The following is a 21146-nucleotide window of genomic DNA, read 5'->3' as shown; positions in this document are numbered from 1 at the left end:
GCAGTTTCTGTTTCTTATATGTACTTGGCCACTTTAGCAAGGGAATTTCAGAATTCAGATGCATTTGAAGAAACTAGCTACTTAGTTCAGTCCCCTCCACCACTCTGTAATGGTGTCATATCTCTTGGCTTACCTCCATGTTTTGGATTCCCGTAGATAGACCAAATCATTGAGAATTGAGTGATAGATACCTAGCTTATTCCATTAGGTTCATGCCCGTATACTTTTTTTCTTCATCTTTGAATTGGAAATGAAATATAAGATAATAATTTTAAAATAAGTAAAACTTTAATTCTTGTTAGAAATTAACACACAAAAATTATATCCAAGTTTCTTCTTATGTATAGATTCTTGTTAATTTGTTTGTAAAGTTTCATTTCTGATTTATAGGATTCGTTAATATAGATAATAATTGTAAGTTTTTTTTTAGTTACTACTTTCAAAATTTAACAAGTTAATATTGAAAACATAAATAACTACAAATTTGTATTATAACAAACTAATTGTATAAATAATAGCTCGAATAAGATACTTAACGTGTATATATTTTTTATAGTTAGAATTTTCATTCAAAAAATATTATTAATTTAATTCATATCTCTCTCCCACCCACCCCTTTATCCTTTCAATTTTAAAAATTAAAAATAGTTTTGACTCCAACAAAATGTGTATATACCTCTTCTCTTTCTTGGATGTGTGATATCACACTATGCTTAGCACAGGCAATGAAATACATATGTGCAGCACCAAGTACAGCGAATGGCCCATTCCTTTTCTTCTCCAGTTCAGTCCTTCTCGGTGCATTTTACTTTTCGACAATTTTCACAAAATCAATTCGTTGTTAACCATGCGTTGTCTTCTCGTTAAGAAACTGAACCCAAAACCCTAATAATGTATGACTTCTGCCTTCCTTTATTCAGAATTAATATAATCCGTAGCCAATCATTTATTCATTTCAACGTGCCCAATATTTTCTTAAAATTACCATTTAATAATAATTCACATATCCTCAACCTAATATTGTTCGAATGATATTAAAAAAACCAAATAATAATAAAATCTGCAGAGTCAATAAATGTATATAAATAGATGTATAAATAATTATTATAGTATAAAAATGAACAATATATATCGTAAAAATTTTTATAGACTATTAATATATATAAAACTTATCTAAATAACATCATCTTAAGCTTAACCCAGACATCCCCACAAAGGCATATTTCTTTTCATTATCATGATTTTCCACTTTTGTACTGTGTTTTACAGCGCATTATGGTTTTTTGGTTCCTTGTAATGATGATACGAAGTAACATGTTATTTCATAATGGTATGTAAAAGATCGAATCTCTCGGTGTTTCTTCAAGTTCAACCATTCAGCTCTATAATCTCTATTAAAAAAAAAAGGTGTCATGCACAGTAAACCGTTTTAAAACTTTGTTTAAGTAGCTGCATGGATATGCTTATGTATTGTTTAAGGGTTGGAATTTTGCTTGTATTTTTATACTTTTTGGCTTAAAAATTTCTACCCACACTCAAAAAGTATAGGCTTCCTTTTTTTTTTTTTTTGTCTAAACGGAGACTTATAGTATGCCTTACAAGGAAGAGAAGAATTAAAAAAAAAAAATGAGAAAGGGTTCACATTACGAGAAATCAAATTTGCAGACTTGCAATTTATATCTAATTAAATACCTTAATCAATTAAACTACGCTTGATTTTTTGTTCTACTGCAAAATATGTTTTGAATGTAGAACTATTTGCATATTTAAACATGTGGCCACTAATGAAGTTGAATTTAAGTTGATTGAAAGAAAGACAAATCACATCAACGAGAAAAAGTGTGAAACAAATAAATAAAATTTGTGTAAACATTTGCTTGGGCGGGTTACCTTATTCCTGGATAAGTCCAAAACAGTACTGCGATGCATGATGTTGGGATCAAACACGAAATGGAATCATTTAATGGAGCACATGCATCTCCAAGATTACAAAATCCTTGCAGATGGCCCACAGCCCAAGTCACCCTATTTCCCTTTTCAGTTCCAGGGAGGGAAGAAAAACTCGTCATGGACACAAATGATGAAGCACCAAGACATTTTAATAAATAGATAAGATTTCAATTCTGGGGTCAACTATGCATGCTATTGGTTGCTTTTTATACTTCCATCTAGTTGCATTGCTCCACACACTGATGTCCACATTCGATTTCTGCCCCTAGATGATTGGATGATTCATACATTCCAAGGTCCTGATTTAATTAATAAATTAGTTCCACGTGACTGAAACAATATTACAATAAACCCCATATGAGTTCAATCGGAGTAAATTAAAGGACAAATAACTAAATTCATCCAAGTATGAGTATAATATGATGATTAATTGATTCTTAAATGATAAAAAATATAAATTTAATTTTTAAATGTATAAAAAGTAAAATAAATTATTTTTTTTATTAGATTTATGTGATTATTGGGTCATTAAATTGTAATTATTAAGGATTATTTTAAAAAAAAGTATATTTTTATGATCAATTTAATAATAAATTACAAAATTTATACTGCAGAATTAATTTATCACATTATTTACGCATAATTAAATTTAAAATTCATCTTTTAAGAAACCATTTAAGATGAATTTAATTATTTATGTTAAATTAAAATGTACATGTTAAAGAAACCGTAACTTATAGTGGCTAGTTATAATTATTGGGAGACGGGTTTTAGAAATGTTTATTTGCTCTTCTTTCTGAAGATGCCTGCATATATGTGTTTGGGAGGAGGGGCCGAAGGTTCACAAGTCTAGGACAATATTAGATTGGCAAGTGGTTACACTTTACAGTTGGAAGTGGGTTCATGTTCATGGTTGTTGTTGTTGTTCCACATGGAGTCAAACCCAAACCGCAATTCATGTGATTTGTATCGTGTGACTTACGAAACATAGGCCCCTTTGTCTCTCTTTGCCTTCAAGCCTTCAACTTTCGGATTAATAATTTTAAGATCAAACATTTGTGTTTTCAGCAGAGAAAGAAAAGTATAAAGTTTGCGTCCTAGTTCCGTTGTCAAAGGTCAAGCAAAAGGGTTACGAATAGTAAGTTTTTGTCAGGCGATGGTTAAATACATAAATTTGTCTGCCATTCTTCGTCAGATCCACACCATCTCCGACAATACGTACGGATCTATGCTGCCACCAAACCACACTATGAACAAGATATTTAATCATTTGGTTTAGTGTTAGAGAATTAAATCTGAGTTTAAAATTAATTTTAAATATATTTTTATATTTGATTTTATGTTAGAGAAAAATTAAGAATTAAGTATGGGTTGAAATAATTTTGAATAGCGGTATTGGATTCAAAATTTATATTAAAATTTACTTTTAAATTAATTTTATAATAAAATATTTAAACATAAATTATATCACTTTAAAATCATTTTAACCAAAATCAATTTTATAAAATCATTTAATCAAAATCAATTTTATTCAAAATAAATTATGTGAATGTTGATTCAAACACGCACTAAAATCACTTGCCTACTTCTATTAAGGAAAGGGATTGGATTTTTTTTTTCAAAAATATATTATAAAAAATTTATTTATTTATTTGCTCCATGTATTCATTTACATTTTACTGTTTCGACTGTCTACATAAAAATTATAAGATTTAGTACCAAATTTTATACATTTTGGTGTCTGCCCTCGGTTATTTTCTAACTCTGTTAACTTTGGACATTGTAATAATGCTACAAATTTTTTCTAATGGTGTAAAATCGCTAAAAATGTTTCAAGATTTTCTATGGAAGGAATTAAGTTAGTGGACAATTGTTGTGCAATCCATGAAGCTTATACTAGCAGTTTAGTGGATTCGTTGTTCAGAATCATAGGGAGCCCAATAGGGACTTGTAGTTATTCTTTTTGCCGAATACTCTCTTTTTTTCTTATGGTCCAGACAAAAGTTAGAAGCCCGCCTATCGAATATTAACAGTTTAATTTAAACCACGACTCATAACTCATAAGGTTAGAGTTAAAGAAGTTTGATTTAACTTTTTAACATAAATAAATGTATAAAGTGATCAAATATATTTTTCTCAATCATTTTTTTTATAATTTATTTACTTTAATTTAAATAAAAACTGTTTATATCCATATTTTTATTATATATTTCACTTACTTTAAAAGAGATAATGGATTTGCGTCTGTCATGAAGTTTACTCCCTGTCTCAGTAACTTCTATGCTTTTTTTTTTCTTTATCATATGTGAAAATTCTGAAATACGTAATTCGTGAAGGGGTCACCAAACATGCATTTACTTGATGCAACATATACGAATTGAAATCAGTGACTCCAACTAACACCTGATAGATTTTACAATTTTACTCCTTGCCACCAAATAACGAGCATGAAGTTTACATATATTTTCAAGTGAATAAATGACTAAAGTTAAGATATTTTAGTTATTTTTTATTTTTTTTGTTAATGGGAAAGCTTACTTAGTTGTTCCATCAATGACTTTTTTTTAGTAATTTCTGATAATTTTTTAAATGTTATTTCAAATAGTGTTTTTAAAAAAAGTCATTTCTAGTTTTTAACTTAGTATATTTTCTTCTATTTTTATTCTCAATATATTTATTCAATTTTCTTATTATATTTTTTAAATAAATGATGATTTTTTTTTATTTATTTTATACTTTTGAATTACTTCATAAACCAAATTTATTAAAGATTTATATTTTAATAAGATAATTTTTCAACTTTCAATTAACTTTTAAACTTTCAGTTCATTTTTTAACTTCCAATTAACTTATAAGCTAATTTTATAAAAAATAATTTAAATAATATATGTAAGTATAAAAGTTTTTTATATATATATTATTGTGTAATCTCAAACTATTATATAGACAAACTAAAAATAGTGCATGTTTATTAAGCTTCTAATAAATTGTCTGCATTATTGGCGGGCATGGAGATCTTGCTAAACCTGCTTGGTGACATTCCGGCGTTCTTATATTCTTGCTTATTAGAATTGTAGAGGGATGCAACAGTAAACAAAACGTTAACTGCCTTTCATATTGGGTGATTTCTTTGGAGTGCTGTAAACACAAAATCCATTTCGCATTAACAATTAATATAAACAGGTTTGGCTGGCACAAAATTGTTTGAAAATAGCCCAAATTAAACAACGTATAGAACTTAGTCCCATCACATTCATGATTGATTATACTAAATAATTGCCCTGGAAACTAATTCCCTCTACAGGTGATGTCAAGTCCAGAAAGGTGTGGTTCCTTCTTCAAAACCAGATCTTAATTCTCCTTCCAACACGTGGCAACCAATACACATTGCCACGTCAAAATTAAAACACGTGTCTGGGCAATTCCAGAACGTCCTTCCCATTCTTTTTCTTCTCCTTCTTCGTTGTTCACATGCCCTGTGCTCCAATCCCACCAATCTTAAGTTGATCTCATCCTGTCCCAAACAGTTTCCTTTCAACTCCAAAAAGTAAAAACACAGACAAAAAAAACATAAAACCAAAGCAACAACGTTGTTAAGATGCAGTCAAGACTAGCAGAAGCAACAAGGAGAACATCTTGTGCATTATCCTCAACCACTCGCTTCACTCTAAAACGACAACTTTGCTCTGGCACTCGTATCCGAACCGCAGACCCCGAAATTCATTCGGGAGAGCTAGAAGCTGGTCCCAAAGTTCACAGAGGACAACCCCAAGTAAGTAGTAATTAATAACATTCATTCATGTTAACGAGGTTAATTAATTTGAAACGGACACGTTAAACTTAAATCAGTGAGTTAATGAGTGTCTTTAGTTCATCAGTTAAGAATATATTTATTGCGAAGATATTGGGAGAGTTTAAAAATTGTTATGAATAATACACTTGGCAATTAATAAAGCCTGAAGCCTATGACTATTGCAGGGTATAAGTACACAAGATAAAGCGAAGGAAGCCAGGTATTCTGAAACAGAACGCAATGCGAGCAAAGCGCACGAGATGTTGAAATCTCCAAAATCTCCTTGTGAACCTTCACGGAAACTGAAGAGCGCGGGGGTGAACCAGAGATTGGACCCAAGCATTCAGCAAAAGCGGGAGAAAGGGTCGAAGGTGGGTATTGAAGAGGTGAGCTGTGCTGGTCTTGATGGAACGCCGTGGCCAGAGGACACAAACAAAGGGAAAGAGAAAGAAGATAACAGAGAGTACTTTAAACGCCACAAGGCATCGCCCTTGTCGGAGATAGAGTTTCTGGATTCACGAAAGCCGATTACTCGAGCCTCCGACAAGACCGCGGATTCTGGAAGAGGTGTCGGTGTGATTGGCTGGCTGCCGGAGCAGATGGAGACGGCGGAGGAAACGCTGATGAGGGCCGCTGAGATGTGGCGAGAGAGAGCCATGAGGGGTGATCCTGATGCGCCTCATTCAAGGGTCCTCAGAGCTCTTCGTGGTGAAGACTTTTGAGAATCTTCGAATCAAATCAAATCAATGTACAATTGTGATTTTAATCAATAATAATAACCGCGTTGAGAGAAATTGACTGTGTCCATCTTCACAAACTAACTAAGATACAAATGTTGAATAATATGGTAGTTTATTTAATTTAATAATGACTCATCTAATCTAATTATATAATAATTTTAATGAAAAAACGTGTAATGGGATAGTGGATAGACTTGATATTATATTAAAATCATTAGGAACTTATTTTTAACTTACTAAAATTAAGTCCTTTTTTTCATTAAGGTTAATTGAGACATTAAAGAAAAGTTATCAAAATATAAATAAAAGATAATTTCTTTTTCTTTTCTTGCACATCCTAAAAACATTTATTTTCTCACATAAAGAAAAGTAAAAAACAGAAAAGGTTAACAACAAGTTTAAATAATTTTTAGACTATTAAAGAGACCAAGCAAAAGGAAGTTAAATAAGGAAAAAACATTGATAATAGTTTATGAATAGAATTATGGATCTTGAAAAATGTTTTAAACTTTCTCATATGAATTATAGAGTATAATAGATATAAGAATTATGTTATTTAAAATAGAATTATGGATTTTGAAAAATGTTTTAAACTTTCTCATATGAATTATAGAGTATAATAGATATAAGAATTATGTTATTTAAAATCTTGTAAAGTAATTTTTTGTATAATGAATCTTAGAAAATTACACATGAGAATCAAATATTTACATAATTAATACTTATTACAGTTGCATCAAAATTTTGATGTGAATCTTTCTTACATCTTTCTTATATTTTAGTCAGATTTATTAAGAGATTTATAATTTTTTATATTTTAAATAAATTTTAAATATGTTGTAGATTCATAAAATATATTTGAATTTTATAATTGATTCTTGAAATTTTTTTATTTCTCAATAAATTTTTAAAATTTTAAAAGTTTTGTGCAAGATTTTGTCATTAATCTCTATCCAAAACATAATGACGTGTGTATTAGATGGATACGTCAGTAATACATATATGAAGCTACGTTATCTGACGACATCATCTAAACCTCACCTATGTTGGCTCGTGGTGCTCACTTGCCATCACATGCTCCACTCCCAACCTTCCACCCTCACCCCAACCACTTCATATGCCCCACGTTGCCACCACCAATGTAGTGCAGCCATAGCCATCCAACCCAACCACTGCAAGCGCGACACCACCACCTTTGTAATCGCGTGCGACCCCTCCCCCTACATCTTTGACACAAGCCGCCACCATTCAAGCCATCACCATTGTCGCACATTCATAGCCACCCAACCCAACCGGTGCACGTTTGACACCACCACTTTTGTAATTGCCTATGACACCCCCCCACCTTACAACCACTGCACCTGCACCTGTCGTAGGAAAGAAAAAAAGAAGTGGTCATTGTGGATAAAGAAGCAAATCTCGTGTTTCCTTGACCCTTTCATTTTGCATTCCAAAACCTTTATCGCCTCGCTACGAAGCAAATCTCTCGTTTTCCTGACCTAATTGAGCTCTTTGTCAACGATGTCAAATGCTAGCAAGGTCATACTCATCGTAGAGGCTGAGGATCTCAAAATGGAGCTAGGCGGCCATGGAAAGATCAACTTTTTCGGGGTCGGTGATGGCCATGAGGTCGTGAAGCTTATTGGAGAGGCGGAGGGTGTGAATGGAGTGTTGGAGGAGCTCGTTGGTGCAATGGAGGTTGGAGAGTTGGGCGGTTTTGGTGACAACAAAGTGGTGAGAGTTGAAGAGCTTGGAGCGGAGGCAACAGACTGCAACATGGAAAACATGGATCTGAGGGAGGAAGGACTTTGCTTTCTTTCTTTTTTTAATAAAATAATTTATTAAATTAAATTAAATATAAAAATAAAAAAATTCAGGTGACACACCATGTTGTCTCATACATGTATCGTTAATGTGTCTAACTAACAAACACATCATTATATTTTGGACGAAGAATAACGATAGAAATCTTCCGCTAAACTTTTGAAGTTTTAAGGATTCAATAGGAAATATTTTTTTTCAAAAATCAATTGTAAAATTTAAGTATATTTCATGAATCTCTAATATAGTTAAATTTTTAAATAATATGGACTGAAATGTAATGTTTAACTTACCCTTTTAAAGGTCAGGGTGTGAGACTTTTATGATAGCCAACTACTCACGCTCCTCTAGGGTTGAGGTCAATTAGGTGTCTAAAGATGTTGTACGTTTCGGGTATCTCGGAATAATGAATGTTCTTAAGATGGAGTTTTTAGTAATGATTGAAATATTTTAAACAGCCGACTAAAGACTAAACAATAATAAAGGGAATATAAAAAAATAAGCACACTATGTTTTGTTAGTATAATATTATTTTTACAATGTGTGTTCTCAGTATTTTACAGCAATACTCCGATAAAGGTTGGAAAAGACGATATAAGAAAAAAATAAATCGTAAAAGTCTGTCTACATGTTTACCATCTTGATTATTAATTTTCTACTTGGTTCAACACCTGGCTACATGTTGAAGCCTTCTAATGCCACAATTGGGAGTTCAAAGTCCATATACTTCGGGCCTGGGCTTATAGATCCAGTACTAAAGCCTTCACTCTTCATAATTTAAATTTTTATTTTCTGTTTGAGAAAAGGTACATTATTAATTTCTGACTTAGTTCCAAACTCAATTAGAAGAAAATAATATTAATTATTCTTTTTATTAATTAATAGATATTTATTGTAGAGTAGAAATTGAGAAGAGTAAATAAGAAATTTTATAATACGTATTTTATTAAGATGGTGAAAAATTGTTACATTTTGTTAATCTTTCTACTTAAAAACGTTAAAACAAGAAAAACATGTAATGGCATTTTAGAAAAATAATCAACATCGCCTTTGCTAGGCAATGTATTTAATGTTCTAGGATCCACCACCACCTCAAACAGTATAGTCAATGACATTTATAAGTTTCCTACACACAGCTAACGTTGCATGCGTTCATGTATTCCATTGTCGACCAAAAAGCAAACAAAAAGAACTCACGTATGTCATTCTAATTTCGATTCTACAGTTATTCACGTGACTAGGAAAGCCATATATACGAATGCAGTCAATATATCTATTGGCATATATCCTACGAGTCGATAGAGTCTGCCGCTTCAAATTTGTGCGTCAAGTATGATGTATCGCAATATTTGTAACCGTTAGCTTATGTTACTGACAGTAAAAGGTGATGAAGTAACAGCAAAATAAGAACAAATGAGGACTATAACTATAAACTCCAAATTCTAGTTACTTAATTTTAAACTGAGTTAAAGTTACCAAAAAAATTCACTGTAAAACATATTTTAAAAAATAAAGTTCATAGATAATTAATGTTTGACCAAATAAGTGATGAATCATATAGTTTTACTGCTTGCCACGCATCCTACTGTCTGGTGTTTGTAAGATATACATGAGCCAAATCTGTGAAATTGTGTTTTTTTTTATATGCTTTGGTTGCAAGATTTGATGATGAGACGATGCCGTAGAAGATAAAACACCGACAACTAGTGCAGTCACCAATACATTATACACATGCATATCACTCTCCCTTTTATATTTAACCATATGAAAGTCCCTAGCTATTATCTTACGTACATTTTACTCTTTAGCTAGCTCCACCTTGCATCTTCAAACAGTTCTCAACTAAAAATTATGGCTAGTTCGTTGCCTTTGCAATCTTCCTTGTTCATTCTCTTCCTTGCATCTACTGTTTTTGCTATCAATAATATCACCCATGCCACTTCAGTGGCAAAAGCCTTAGTTCCATGCACAATGTGCACTGAGTGTGAGAACCCATGCCAACCCCTGCTGCCACCTCCACCGCCACCCGTGGTAGAGTGCCCGCCACCACCATCACCTCCACCGCCACCAGCGGTCAATGAATGCCCTCCACCACCAAAGTCACCATGCCCAGATAATTGTGAAGTGCCACAAGGACCAGTGCCCCGGCCACCGTACCCACCGGTATTGTACTTTCCAACGGGAACGCCGTATCCAAACTATGTGCCAGATAATATCAACAACAGCGGTGGAAAGATGAAGCCTTACTCGATCTATTTCACAAAGTCCTTGATTATTTATGTGGCATGTCTTTACCTTATTACTTGTTTATTTAGTGAATTGTTTTGAGTAATCCTTTGCTCCTATTATTAGTGTTTTCACTGGATTAACTCTAGTAGAGTCTCAGATTTGCAGATTTGCACTACAAAAATGAATTCTAAAAAATTAAGACGAAAAAGAAATGTACTCATCATATGCGGTACGTATAGGAGCGAAAAGAAGCCACGATATTTGAGCAGAAGCACGGTAATATGTAATGTGTCGTTTCTGCAATTCTTCTATATCTCCATATTTAGTGTTAACGGCTGTTTTGGCTTTGTGCCATTGATTAGTCCTCAATGTTGAAATAATTGTGTCTTATTAGTGAATTTTTTGTGTCTACATACAAGTGACTCTTCTCTATCTAAAGTTCAATGTTTATAATTGAAAAGGTCAAGTCATTAATCCAAATAATTTTAAAAAAGCGTGAAGTAAAAATTGGTTAAAACTAAGTAGGAATTGTTGTTAGAGAAATTATATATTTGAAACAGCTTTAATTATCTAATTTGTTTTTTAAAATAAACAAATACTTGTACATATATTATTTATTATATTTTTTTTTATAAAACATGTAATAAACTCTTTTAATACTATTAAATTTTTTTAACTTAATATTCTTAAAATTTGTATTATTATATTGGGTGTGAATGAAGTTAATTCAACAATAACTATTGATAAAAAAATATTCTCTTTAATAACTCACTGTACATATTAAATTTTAACAATCAAAATGATTTTTATATTATTTCGATAATCATGTATCCCAAACTTTAGATAAATTAAACATTTATAATTAAGCAGTCTTATAATTGAAATTTATTTATATTTTAAAAAAATATTATACGTCAATTAGATTTTGTTTGATGAAATTATAACAAATAATTTCAAAAGTTTTATAATTTTACAAAAATGTATAGATTTGATATATTCAATTAAAACTATTAATTTAATGGTTAGATTGTTGATATTTAACATTTTTACAAAAATTTATGAATAAAATAATACTTAACATATTATATATATATTTAAACTTCCACCACAGTAATAAACTATGAATCTTATGTGAAGTGTAATTTAATAACTTAATTGATGCTAATGAGAACTCCACAAGTGCCATCATTCCAACTTAAAAAAAAAAAGCATTAATATATATATATATATATATAATAACATAATATTCCAAGCATATACTATATAACTTTAAGTCATTTGGATTTCAAGGCATTTTGGGCCTACCTTAGCCCACCCTAACATATTGGCCTCCACCTCCAGGCCATGTATTTTAATTATGGCAACTAGCTAGCATATCCTAAGTTGAGCCATGGTTTATTTGTATGAAGCAATTGAGCATATGCTTGACGAGGATTACCATATGTTGAGTCTAAGGGGGAAAAATCAATTATTTTCATTGCATAATATCACTCCTTTCAGGAGTTATAATTGTTTATAAATGGTTTGACATCTGCACTGGGAGAAACTTAGTGACAACTTGCCTACTTTGATACTGTTCTTAATACTAGCTAGTATGCTACTTGAAATTGATATTGCCCCCCAATTTTCTTGTTTGTAATTGAGATTTGAAATTACTCACTAGCTAGTTCAAAGCAAGCCATCAAACCCACATAGATGTTAGGCTTTCACAAATAGAAACTATCTAGCTAAATGAATTGGACGATGAGTTTGATACTTTTCCAACTACGAAACCTTTCAAATATTGATATAACAGAGCATGACAGATTTGAAGTGTAACAAGTACAAAGTGTGGATGGACATTTGGTTACTTAAGGAGAAAAAGCTGGAGATAATCTAAGGCTACAGTTACATTTCGAGATGCTTTGAAATCTTGAAGGTCTTCTTATGAGACGAAGGATGCCATAGGTGACACTTTGAGTATGCTGACAAACGAAGTGAAGTAGGATACACCAAGTTGCTTCTACATCAAATGAATACATCAAATATTTGAAGTACAAGAAGATTATTGGTTTTTATCAAAATGCAATAGTCTTTTCTTTGTTTGTTATTAAAACTAAAGCTTGAATCTTCTTAGAGCTAACAAAGTTTATGTACACTTTCCCATGCAATTTTTCGTGGAGAAATGCATAATTTACTTGTAAAAGCTAGGCTTGAGCAGAGGCATATGCTAAAATTTTTGTCATAATACTCATCTTGGCCTTTAGTACTGAGAAGGTACTCAATGACGTTAGTAATATTGCCAATTAATACACCGACACTTAGCCTATATACTAATTTGCATATTAATGTTTTCTTGCCTTCGTGTTAATCAGTGAATTCCCAAGTCTAGTTTTATTCTTGTAGCTAATTTCACCCTCCATAACTTGCATCTAGTAATCATGTCAAACAACTTGAGCATAGGTCAGGTGAAATATTTGTGCTTAGGTAAGAGTTTTAAACAGGAAACAAAAGGATGAACAATAATACATGATAGATGATAGGAGATAGTAAAGGTGGATGATGTTATGGTAATCTTAGAGGCATGTGAGGTCGTTTGACTCTTGTGATTTCCTAGGTCCAGAAAAGAGGTTGAGAATGCTCATTTTAGTTATGAGGCATCATTAGGCGTGGAAAGCGAGAGGAAGTCTAAGTCCACAGATGGAATGTGAAGGTCACATAGTAGGAAACCTTTGGTGTCAATTTTGAGACAAAGGAAATTACATGAGAGACAACAAAATTTTAAAATATTTTAAGGACATGCGATTGAAACATATAAGACTTAGCCTCATTGAAAATGGGTTTCTTTTTTTCTCTCCAACTTTTCCATTTGTTGTGGGATTTCCACACGTGATGCATGTTTGGTGGATGATACTCTCTATATCTTTTAGAGTTTTGTCGGAAAGAACTTTGGACCATTATCTATTTTTATGCAGTTTATTTGAGTGTTAATTTGAGTTTCTTCAATTAATGAAAAAAGGAAATGAATATGTGATGTTATTTGAAACTCCTTTTTCATTAGATACCCAAGTATGCCTAATTAACACTCGTCAACTATGGTATACAAAAATATTTATGCTCATGGACAAATGTAACACATAAAGAGCTCAAGTGTCCATGAGGAACAAGTCAAGAATCTAAGTCAATTTAGAATTACACAATCAACAGGGGTGCCTCTTCTGTTTAGTTGAAGAATTTCCCAATAGTTGGTTTTGTTTTTAGAGAAAACTTGAGGAAAATTTAGGAACGTTGAGGGTTTGAAGTACATGAAGAATGTCTATAGACTTATTTTGGTAAGTTTCTTTATAAACACTTTTAAGAGGAAAAAATTAAAGAAAAAAATGATTTTTTTGCATAAACTAAAATTAGCTCTCCATTAGCTAACCAAAAAATAATTTGTATAAGTTTTCTCAAGAGATGGGTATATGCACTGGTCTAGCCAGTGAAGCTTGTGTTTTAGATAGGTAGGATAATTTTGATACATGAAATAAATAGACTTTTTTTTCAAGATTCATATCTATCTCGCTAAAACCCATAGATAAATGGACCAGTTCGCGGATCAAAATCTTAATTTGAAAAAAATATTTTTTAAAAAGTGAAAAATGTATCAGATTAAAAGAAAAAAAATTGACTTTATTTTTTAAGTTAAAATCTATCAAACTAAAATATAATAACATTTTAAACATAATAAAATAACAATAACAACTTAAATTAATGATTAAAATCTTAACATAACAAATTAATAATACTTGCCCATTTGACTTTGACAAGTGTGAGTCCGCATATAAAGTTTATTAGGTTTATATGTTTCACCAACTAAACTCAAAAACTTAATAACTTAATATAATTATATAATTATATGAACTTGAAAAAAGAGGCTTGTTATCGGCCCAATCCATAGGCTTAATGGGCTGATTCGCAAACTTAAGTTTTATATACCCACCTCTAGTTTTCTCAAAAAAATAAAGAAGAGAACATCTACAAATTTACTCAGACAGCTTCATAAACTCCAATTATAGTCTTTGAAATATTAATATCTTGAATCATGAATAGCAACAAGATAGGTTTATTACATTGAAATGACTCGGTACGTTTTGTCACAAATATAATGGTAAGAAAAATAAATCTGGCAAAAAAATTACATCATTCACAAAAGACTATTTAAGGGTGTAGCATGCATCAAGCACATAAAGTTCGTCTCTAATCTTAATTGACCAAATCATCTTCAAATAATTGATGTCCTATCAATATTTGGTAAGTGAGTTTATATTAAAGTGATTTGGTAAGTTTTCTGAGAGATATAAAGTCAAAGAAAGTGAAGCAGAAAATGAACATCGTTAAAGTAAAAAAAAAAAAAAAAAAAGAAGGAAAAAAGTTGTAAGACTATGCCTCTGTTATTAAGTTGAAGGAATTGAATGAATAAGAAAATTAAATCATTCCAGTATATATATACAAAAGAATTTTAACTTCATCTGACTCACTAACCGGAATGGGTATCCGTTTAGCTAAACTTATTTTAGAATAGCTGTATCCAATATTTGAATCTGAAATTTTCTATTAAACTGAAAGAATCTCATGTTAATTGATTTACATATTTATAATTATTGAATTGAATGAGAAATCAAAATAAATTTGCTCCTTAAATATAGGAATTTACGGAGAAAGTCATTTATTTGAAACTTACTAATCTAGTTCGCTGATATTAATTGATCTCTTCATGTACATGCCGACCGCATTTATACGGTTATACCTACAAGCTGCGCAGGACATTAATTCATTGAAAGTTGGGTTTTTGGTTTTCTTCTTAAGGTCTATTCAAATAAAAGTTATGTCATTAATATTTTTATTAAAAATGTTAATTCAGAAAAATAGTTTTTCCAAATACAGAACGAATGAGTTTAAAAAAAAAATATTGAAATATATTTTAAACATATATTGAAATTTGTTATCCGAAGCTTATAATAATAATAAAACAACAACAACACTGCACCGTAACACAAGATATGGGAGGCAATTCTGATCTCCTCAACTACCAACCAGCCGAAAGACGAAGGACACAGCACTTGCTCGCGGACTTCATTCATGAAGACAACAACTTATATTACACTTCAAAATTCAACTTTAAGAAGCCACCCCACCTCGTGTTCTCCATTCCACTAGTTATTTTCTGATCGATTTTCTCTCATTCTTTCTCTTTTTTAGGAAATCTATTAATGTTTTCAGTCAAAGAAATTGCAAATAAATGCGTTTAACTTATAAAGAACATAAAATAAAAAATATTAATTCAATGAAAATATTTATTATTCTAAAATATTCAATATCATTTAATATTTTTTAAAAATAATTAAAAATACTTTATAAATATTTTTAATGTGGATATGACTTTTAAGATAATTATAAACTTATTATTAAATTCTTATTAAAAAATTATCATTATAAAGTCAATATACTTCTTATTAGAAATAATAATTTATAATTAAATGATAATAAAAAAATATAGTAAAATTATTATTTTTACATTATTAATGAATATATTACTTACAGAACCAAGTATACATTAACCTCAAATATAACTAGTCTTGAACTGTCATTCTTTTCCTATGTGCTCATTCCTTTCCACTTACATTATCTATATTTCACACTGGGTAAAGTGGATTACTGAAAAATATAATAATATCCATAATAATAAGGTTAAATTAGGTTTTTTCTTTTAATTTATTATTTAGATTTAATTTAATCTTTTAATTTTTAAAATTGATTCAATTTGATATTTTAATTTTTAAAATTGATTTATTTTTTAAAAAAATATACATAATGGTTTAAAATTATCTAATGACAATTTTAAATCGTCACAAAAGTTTAATTTCTTATCATTTAGATGAAAGGATTAAATTGAATTAATTTAAAAAATTAAAAGACTAAATTGAATTTAAAAAAGTAAAAGATGAAATTAAATCTAAAAAATAAATTAAAGGACTAAAAAAATTAAATTAAGCAAATAATAATATTATTACTGTTATTATTAATAAATGTTACGTGACGTATACATTTTACTAAATAGCTTTTCCCACGAAACTAATACCATGAATGGATGGATAGTTGTGAGCAGGATCATGGATTTATGATCCATTGATCCTAGTACCCAAAAAAGAAATATTAGTCCAACGGGATACAGGAAACTGGTGCGACTTAAGCCTACTCTCTTTAATTCATTATGGAAACTGGAAAGTGACGTTTGCGATAAAAATTAATGTGCCAAGTAATACGGATATAGTCGAACATTTAATGGGATTATTTTCCTTTCAGATAATACTATAAATGTTTTAAAGCGAACAACGATCATATGTAGTGATATATTTATCTTTATATTTCTATGAATTATCTTTTGATTAGCAAAATCTATGAGGACAAGATGGTATTTCAGTCCAAGGCCGACAAAGTTTTCGACTCAAACAATACTTTCAGAAGTATCTATATTTTCTTAAGACGAGTGCGATTAATTTGAAATTGCAAACTGTCCTTTTTTATAAACTATAAAATTTAAACATATGTTATGTAAATGTTAATTGAGGATATAGATACGTGGCAGTTAATTACAGCCTAATAATTATTTTTTTTGCAAATATTTTTATTAATACTGTTCATAATCTTTTCTATACCAGACTTTTTTTTTCAGGTACATAAAATTTCGATCATTGATATTATCCATTTTGCATTCTTTTTCTGTAACTCTTTTTTTTATTATTACAGTGTAGTATTATTTCTCACATTTATTATTTTTGTTTCCTCTTTTATTAATTTGTTTTTCTTTATAGATATCTACACTTATAGTGTCTACCGAATATATATATATAAAGAGCATGAGCATGTACCAAACTTGATTGCCTCGCCTCCTTACATTCTGACCCAGCTTGGCTTTCATACTTGTTTTGTGTGGCAGAGCAAGAGAGAGCGCAATGGAAGGTATCTCAGTGGGTTTGAAGAAGTACTGGAGAAGAAGCATTAGGGGATACCAAAGATTACACGTCTCGGATCGGCGAAAGAAGGAAACGGTTCAGCTTGGAGGCAGCCAGAGAAGGAGGAGATGGCGCATAAAGTTAGCTCGTAAGATCAGAATTCCCAAAATCTCTTCTCCAAAGAAATTGGTGCTGTGGGTCAGAGACGCCTACGTCAGGATGATGCTGGGTATGGCTAACTCCATGGGTGCCTCCGCCGTCGGCTACGGCGGAGACGCCGCGTTCACCGCCAAGGGTGGATTCGAGAGGGCCCCACCGCCCAAGGAGTACGACCAGAAGATGATCATACATATGTACAAGTCCTTGATTATGGCACAGGGACAGTTGCTGCCGCGAGATTCAACACCCAAACCTGCCACAACAACAATGGTTACCACATTCTGAGAATCTTTTTTAGCTTTTTTTATTTATTATTATTACTATAAAAATTTCACTTTGTTTTTATTTTACTCTTTAAATATTTGTATAAAATAGTAAAAGAAAAAAAGAACACTGTTTTTACTATTTTATAAAGAGCCACTTACTTCATGGATCAACTGCGCATGTGTTGATCTGGTAGAGATATCCATGATTTCTAAAACAATACAAATAATATTGGAAAAAAATGAAAATGAAGTTGTATTTTTATTATAATTTAGATAACAATTAAATGTAAAAATAAAAAAAATTATGTCAAACTAAGTTTGGCTTAACTTCTCTCCTTCTCCCCCACGCTTCATATTCCAATCTTTCCTTCTTTTCCATTTTGTTTTTTTTTTAATTTTACTTGGATTTTTGCTTTTAATTTTTTAATAAAGTTGTATTGCATCAACTACCTGGATTCTTCCCTTCCCAATTAGACGTGGATTGTAATTAATGACGTCGTTAGATCATGATGTTACCATATGTGTAGCTTGGTTGCTATATGATTGCTTAAATATGTGGATCAGAGGGAGTTTGTTTAAATTTGAAATAAATATTTTTTATATAATTTTTTTTAAAAAAAAATAAATAGAATTTATTCATTTTTAAAATATTTTCTTAAGAAAAATCAGTTCAAACAACATACTAAAAAAATTAATTATTTTCTTAATAAATATTTATTTCAATAAATAACATTAAGTTTAAACAAACTTATTTAAATCATTGCAAGTTCAATTCACATTTGGAGTATACGGGGAATATTTGGACCGGATCCAAAAACAGAGATGGATCGGGTTGGGCATCTACTTTACATGCCATAATTAGAAGACTTCATAACAACCGGCCAAGTTCGGTTATTGAGCTAAATATTTAAAAATATAAAACAATAAAATCGGAAAATATAAAAACTATACAAATAGAACATATTTTGTCTCAAAGGTTAGATGTTGAAAATAAATAAATAAAATTAAATATTAAGAATGATTAAATACGACCATGTGTGAAAAGATTGTATTATTATAAGTTGTAATAGTTATTTTGAAAGCCATGTTTAAATTAGTTTTTTAATTGATTAATAATGTAAACAATATTGCACTAACAATATATAAAAAATAATCTCATCAAATATTAAGTATTTTCATGTTTTAATATGATTGGATTGGATGATAAATTTTCCCTTCTGAAATCCAGACCATTTATTTCAAATTGATTTATTTTCAAACTGAATTTAACTGATCAATTGAATTCAACTCAATTTTAATGGAAAATTTGTCAAAAATAATTCATAATCTTGTAAATTAATTTAACCATATCTTAATAAAAAAAATGGTGAAATTGATAATTTGAAAAAGTGAAGGGTATTTTCATCTGTTCATGATTGCATTGAAAAAAAAAAGATTTGATTACTCAATTATATGAGTTGATGATATTCATGTTGCATAAATTAATATTATAATAACAAGGAGTTGACAAATATCTTTGTATGGGCAAGAGTTAAATAAAGGGGTGACTTGATTTGATTTAATTTTTATTGAAAAGTAGTTCGAATCAAATTTAAAAAAATATATGCAATCAAACCAAATATTTATATTGTAATCCTTTACATTTGATTTGTAAGACAACTCACCTAATATTGCATAAAATCTTTCTAAGAGGAGAATGAAACAATATTCATGATTGTTACTTGCACCAAACTAGTTAAGTGAGATAAAAAGACCTGACTGAAAGAGGTCTTGCAACGTGCAGGAGAAATAAGGACCATTAGATTTTGTAGGTGAATATCTAATGGACGAGAAATTGATCAATATAATGGTTCCCTATGTATCTGAACATGCTTAAAAGTCACATGGTTGCCCTTGTCCAAAAAGCTGAGTGAAAGTTTTTTCTTTTCACGTTACTTTTTATGGAAAAAACTTAACACCACGCGCCCTTGGTTTTAATGTTCATGGAGATGCTGGTCGGGACGTCAGGTTATGACTATACCTTTTCGTAGCACCATTGCCGAACCTGGTATCCGTTAACGTAATCAATTGGGTTCCATGTTGTTGGTCAAAAATCTGATTGCGTTCGGTATCATGGCAGATCTGTCGTGATGACTCCGATCACGTTTTGATTACGCCAATTGAGGTTGCTCTGCATCGTCGTTGATGTTTTCCGCATCTTCGACGTCGTAGTTGACAGTGGTGATCAACTGGAGTTGCTACTGTTCATTGGTGTGTAAAGCTGATATTTTAACATTCTGGTAATTTTAGTTGCTGTGATTGTTACATTTGTTCAAACCCTTGTTGACATTATATGATCTCATAGTTGGACAGCGGTCGTGTTGTGATGTTCGTTGAGGTTCAAGTGATGGTGTTGTGTGAAACAGCCAACCTATATTAATCAATTTCATATCCGTCAGATATTCACCTTCAAGATCTAACGATCTTTATTCCTCACGCACGATGCAAGACCTATATTGCTCTTGCACCGTAAATTTCGTCCTGAAAGAGACCTTAACTTCCAAACTCACTATTTGATTCCTAGTTTTTTTACCTCTTGTTCTCAAATATGTGGGTAGCTCTTTTCTACATCCTTGTAAGGCCCTCAAACCAATCCTCTACATATTGTCTAAACACCCTTCGCCAGGAGTTGAGAACGAGGGAGATGGTAGCCTTGTAGATTTAGCAGCATAGTAACTTAGTAAGGTTGACGGATTTGATTCTTTGAGTTGTAGTAAAATTATGAATCTTGAGAACAATTTTGCTTTTTAAGGATTATATAACTAGGTCCTAATTTCAAAAAAAGAAAAAATAAACAACCCCCACCCCAATGTTTTAAAGACTAATGGTTTTAAAGATTTTGGGTCTTACTTTTTCGAAAGTTAAGTATAATCATTTCTTAAAAAGGCTAACTATTAAATATAATTACTAAAATGTATGTTTAAATTGGTTTTAACCTCAAATTTATATTGAAATCTTTATTAAAATTAGGGAGAAAAGACACTCATTACTTCATGTCTTTTTAAATTTTTTGAAAAATAAAAATAATATTAGATAGTTTTTAAGATGTGAATGGGGTGTAGGTTAGTTGGAGAAAGTAATTATAAGGATAAAAAAAATTGAAAAAATAATTTTAGGGATAAAATAAAAAAAGAAATATGTATACCAAAAAATTGATTCAATTTTTTGTTTTTGT

General features: G+C 30.6%; 2 protein-coding genes across 2 annotated transcripts; both read left to right on the top strand.

Annotated features, from left to right (window-relative positions):
- Positions 1–5388: 5388 nt before the first annotated feature.
- Positions 5389–6537, top strand: LOC100806287 (uncharacterized). The gene is made up of 2 exons (XM_003554490.5): positions 5389–5722; positions 5929–6537. Exons 1-2 carry the CDS (start codon positions 5549–5551, stop codon positions 6463–6465), a joined length of 711 nt encoding a protein of 236 aa, XP_003554538.1. The 5' UTR covers positions 5389–5548; the 3' UTR covers positions 6466–6537.
- Positions 6538–17507: 10970 nt separating this feature from the next.
- On the top strand, positions 17508–17951 carry LOC100805758 (uncharacterized). The gene has a single exon (XM_003554489.2). The coding sequence runs from the start codon at positions 17508–17510 to the stop codon at positions 17949–17951; it is 444 nt and encodes a 147-aa protein (XP_003554537.1).
- Positions 17952–21146: the final 3195 nt, after the last annotated feature.

This window comes from Glycine max, chromosome 19 (genome assembly GCF_000004515.6).
Source record: "Glycine max cultivar Williams 82 chromosome 19, Glycine_max_v4.0, whole genome shotgun sequence".
Classification (NCBI taxonomy): Eukaryota; Viridiplantae; Streptophyta; class Magnoliopsida; order Fabales; family Fabaceae; genus Glycine; species Glycine max.
This window is presented reverse-complemented; position numbering and strand designations above follow the sequence as displayed.